The 4,921-nt window shown below is 32.4% G+C and overlaps 2 protein-coding genes across 2 annotated transcripts; both read right to left on the reverse strand.

Moving 5' to 3' along the window:
• Positions 1-6: 6 nt before the first annotated feature.
• LOC121227707 (enoyl-CoA delta isomerase 2, peroxisomal-like) lies at positions 7-901 on the reverse strand (the record flags this gene model as incomplete). Its single annotated transcript, XM_041110610.1, has 1 exon — positions 7-901. A coding segment is annotated over exon 1 (468 nt), but the record flags the coding sequence as incomplete, so codon positions are not given.
• Positions 902-2,829: 1,928 nt separating this feature from the next.
• LOC121227708 (enoyl-CoA delta isomerase 2, peroxisomal) lies at positions 2,830-3,504 on the reverse strand. Its single transcript, XM_041110611.1, has one exon. It carries the CDS (start codon positions 3,502-3,504, stop codon positions 2,830-2,832), a length of 675 nt encoding a protein of 224 aa, XP_040966545.1.
• Between the last annotated feature and the right edge of the window lie 1,417 nt (positions 3,505-4,921).

The following is a 4,921-nucleotide window of genomic DNA, read 5'->3' on the forward strand; positions in this document are numbered from 1 at the left end:
CGAGCCCGAAATTTTTGCCCTAAACAAAGCCATGAAGGGCTCAGGGATCTTGATCCCTAAATCCAAATCAATCATGTAGAGTACACTTCTATGACGTCTCATGAGCACGTAGTCATGACAAAGGGCGAGCACTACGCCGCCAGCGGCTGCGTGACCATTGACGGCGGCGATGGTGGGCATGGGGAGGGAGATGAAGGCTAGGACGAGCTGCTTGAGGTAGTCGAGTAAAAGGTTGAAGCGTTGTTGGGTTTCTTCATCGGATCCTGCAGCGTTGACCCAATCGAGGTCGAAGCCATTGCAGAAGAACTTGCCATGCGACACAGTGACAAGAGCTGAACCACGGGTTGACTCAGCCTTGGCTCGTGAAAGTGCTGAAATGATGGAGCTGAACAGGTTGGGGTTGAGCCGGTGCTCGCCGTTTTGGCCGGTGAGGATGAGTATGAAAAGGTTTCCACGTTTTTCTAAGGAACACATGCTGGATTGGCACTTAAAATTGTAAAGCTACAAAAGCTGGCGCTAATTGCAACAAATGATGAACTGATCCAAATTAAATCCAAGATTAAAAGGCTTGTAAGACTATTCTATTGAAGATCTAGCCTGATCTTCAACATAATTAAAGTTGGGTGCTCGGAAGTAACATGTTTGACTTTAAAATTCTCGAGTTTTGTGTCCTTTAAAAACATAAAATTACACAAATAATCACTAAACTTTTATTAAATTACATTTTCGTTATTTATTGTTTTTTACAAAATAGTCAACCATTAGCTAATGTTTGACTTTATTTTAAATGTAATTTTATCCTTTTAGGGTCTTTGGATATTATCGATTAATTAGATAAAAGTGTAATTGTTAGACTAGTAATTATATTTACACTCTTTTATAGTTATAAAGAGTTATAATTCTCTATACGGGTTTGGCTGAAAAAAATTCCTTATACCATGTTTGATAATACAAATTGTAATTACAATTACATATGGTTACATAATTTATATATTTTTTAAAAAAAATTAATTACCGTACAAATTATCAGTACAATAAAAAAATTTATATTAGGTTAAGAAAGTAGTCGATAATACAATTATTAATAAAAGATAATAAGAAAAATAAAATAAACATCATATACAATACAATTCTATTGTATTTGATTATTCCTTGTTTTATATTTAACATATACCCCTTATTATCGTCTATTGGTCCTTGATCGAGTTTTGAATTTGAAGTTGTATTATTCAGATTATCAGAATCTATTTTTATATACTCTTCAAAGTATGAATCGTCTCAATTTCGCCTATCAATGAAGTTATAAAGTATGCAATATATTAGTACATTCCAACCTTATTTTTTATGCTATACAAAAGTGATGTTATTAATATAGATTTTTTTTAGAACAAATGTACTTTCAAATATTTGTATCCATCATAATATTTAGATTCACGATGCAAAATAATCTATAATATTAATAATAAATTTTGGACAACAATTCAGATAAGATTACAACACTTTATGGGATGTCCTTGTTACTCATTTTCTTTTATTATAATTATTTATATATAAATGAAAATTTCTCATTGAAAAAAGAAAAACCTATGCTAGTAACCATTTGAAGTTAATATAGGTTCAATAATGGTGTAAATCAAATTATCAAATTGTGATGAATCTCAATTATGAAAATTTGTAAAGCAAATTCAAAACAAAATGATATAACTTAAATCTAAAATAATAGTAATAATAACATCATCTAAAATCAAATATTTATAAGTTTCATTAAAATTAAATAAAGGATTATTATCTTATACATTATTACTAGAGTAAAAAAAAATCTTTAGATGCGAGTTTAAATTAGTGTCATTTGTTTTGAAATTGTAATAATAATATTTTGATTTGTATGGGACGAGGTTAAAATTTTTATCAAACACATGTTTAGCATGTGTTTAAATCAAGGTTATTCTCCTTCCACTACTCTAATATTGCATAAAAATAAAATAAATATAAAATAATTAAAAATGATAATTCGCATCATCCTAGATTTGTTTGTGGAATTAAAAAGTTGCACGACCAGTATGCTAAATACTCACCTAAATTAAATATGAATAATTATTTTATATACGATTAATAAATTTTTTAGACTTCGAGAGTAATATTAAAAAGATGACATGTTTCCCAATTTTTTAAAATATGGGTTTTATTTTTCTTTACTATACTTTTTGGTCATGTATAGCTTTTTCAACAAATATTTTTAAAATTGGATTAGTGGTCTAATCGATTAGGCTACCAATTTATCGGTTCAACGAGTTTGACTAGTTTAACCAGTCTGATTAAAAATTAAAAAATAAAAGAATCCAATTCAACAGATTCAACTAATTTTTTATCCAGGTTAATCGGTTCATACATATTTTCATATCAACCAGTTCAAAACCTCTTTTTAAACTGATATCCCAATTAATTCTTAATCCATCTGATCCAATCAAATTTAATCAACATTACTTTTAAAAACTACTTGTAAAATTAAAAGTTCCACAAACAAATATATAAACTAATTTTTCATAAATACTCCAAGATAAATTCAAATCGAAATATAAAAAAGAAATTCTAAAAGTGAATATGATGAAATAATCTTAAGGAACTTACCTTCCACACCGTCACGAAGTGGCTACGCCAAGAGGCTTTGGCCACACTAGTAATCGCATTTGATCATGTGGTCATTGGGGCACTCTCTCTTCACCTATATGGCTAAAGGTGAACCGCCCTCCAAACCACCACTTCCTTCCCTTGTTAATTTTATGCACTAACATGTTAATCAAAGTTTTGGGGTTCCAATCGCTATGGAAGCTATTCCCAGCATGCCACAAAATTCAGAATACAACCCTTTTCTAATTTCAGCGTAAACTTCACCATCCCATTTCCTTCTGGCCAAATCATCCCGGCATTTATAACCCCTTCCTCGCCATCGTAAACGGCGTCCACTATCCCCATTTTCAGCAACTTCTCTCCCTTTATCTTCAACCCACGCAACACCAAATCACGTAGCGCCCACCCCGAAGTTTTGGCCCTGAAAAATGCCATGTAGAGTTCAGGAATCTTAAGCCCCATTTCCAAATCGTTCACGTAAAGCACACCTCTGTCACGTCTCATGACCACGTAGTCATGACAGAGGGGGATTACCATGCCGGCAGCAGCAGCGTGACCATTGACGGCGGCGACAGTTGGCATGGGGAGGGAGATGAAGGCTTGGACGAGCTGCGTGAGGCAGTCGAGCAAGTAATCGAAGCGTTGTTGGGCTTCTTGTTTGGAACCGGTGGCATTGACCCAATCTAGGTCGAAGCCATTACAGAAGAACTTGCCATGCGACACAGTGACCAGAGCTGAACCACGGGTTGACGCAGCCTTGGCTTGTGAAAGTGCTGAGATGATGGAGCTCAAGACCTCGGGGTTGAGCCTGTGTTCGACGTTTTGGCCAGTGAGGGTGAGGATGAGAAGGTTTCCACGTTTCTCTAAGGAGCACATTTTGGATTGGTACAAAAATGGTAAGCTTATAATCAATATGATTAAGGGTAAAAGAATATGATTGTGGCACATTTTCGAAAATCTAGATTATATTAGATTTTATTCAATATGGACCAGACACGTGTTAATAGAAAATAAAAATAGGGGCATAAAAAAATAAGAATAATATTTTAACACATAACTATCACTCAATTATGCTAATAAAAATTAAACAACTATTAGATAGTATAAAAATGTAATTTCATGTTATTTTTATTTTTTTAATACGAGAATAATAAATTAGATTGGCTTTCATTAATAGACATAAGCATGATATTTTCAAGATATATTAATTACTGTCGTGATTAAGTCAATTACTTGGAGGAAAAAGGAAGGATCATTTCCTTATTTTTCATTTAAATTAAAGGCTACCTTCTCGTTGCTTTTAAAAGATGCTGCAAAAAAATTACTTTTGAAAATTTTAATTTAATATTTAAATATTTAATATTACTGTCAAAATAATTTTAAAAAATAAAATATTCATTTTAAACCAAATATTGTAAAGTAAAAAAATATATGTTTAATTAATATTTAAATTAATTAATATTATGATATTTTAGTAAAAATATAAAATAAATTATTGAAATTTATTATTAATATTTTGATATATAAAATATAAATTTAAATATTTTAAGCAATTAATATTAATTATTTGTAAATATTATATAAAATACATTGAATTATAAATGAGGGTTAAAAAATGTCATTTCACTCAAAAGTTAAAAAAAGAAAAATACGTTTGGGTTTAAAAGCACGTTTGACTTCAAAGGTGTTGCGGAAAGGATCGATTCGAGAACTCCGATATGACTACAAGTAAATTGACCGGAACGAAAAATAAAGTGAACACAAGGATTTACGTGGTTCGGCTTTAATGCCTACGTCCACGGGCAGAGGCGAAAAGAAATTTCACTATAACAAGATGAAGATTACAAGTGTTTTACACTCAAGACACAACCCGAGAACCTCACAACTCTCAACCCCTATAGAAAACCCGAAAGCTAAAATCCTAGCTTTCAAAGAACAAGCTTTGCTCTCTCTTGGTTTGGGATGATGAATATGGCTAATGAACCTCTCTATTTATAAGAGAGTTCAAGGACATAATTGTCCAAAACTTTGGCAAAGATTTGTGGTTGAAAATGGACACCAACAACCATCCACTAATCCACTACCACCAACAACCCACTACCAACAACAACAATCCACTACCAATTTTAAGCCATTTCTTAACAAATCTCCACCTTGGCTTGAAATTTACCAAGCTGAACATCATAGTGAATTCCTCGAACTGGATCACCTCTTCCAAACGCCTCTCTGGCGCTAATCAATCCCGAATACCTATCAAGTCCAAGCAATGCTTGAACTTATATGCAGGGATCAC

Source organism: Gossypium hirsutum, unplaced genomic scaffold (assembly GCF_007990345.1).
Source record: "Gossypium hirsutum isolate 1008001.06 unplaced genomic scaffold, Gossypium_hirsutum_v2.1 scaffold_1399, whole genome shotgun sequence".
In the NCBI taxonomy this organism is placed as follows: Eukaryota; Viridiplantae; Streptophyta; class Magnoliopsida; order Malvales; family Malvaceae; genus Gossypium; species Gossypium hirsutum.

Bases quoted from the DNA above. Each gene is read 5' to 3' on its own strand.
- LOC121227708 (XM_041110611.1), bottom strand. From the start codon at position 3,504: ATGTGCTCCTTAGAGAAACGTGGAAACCTTCTCATCCTCACCCTCACT.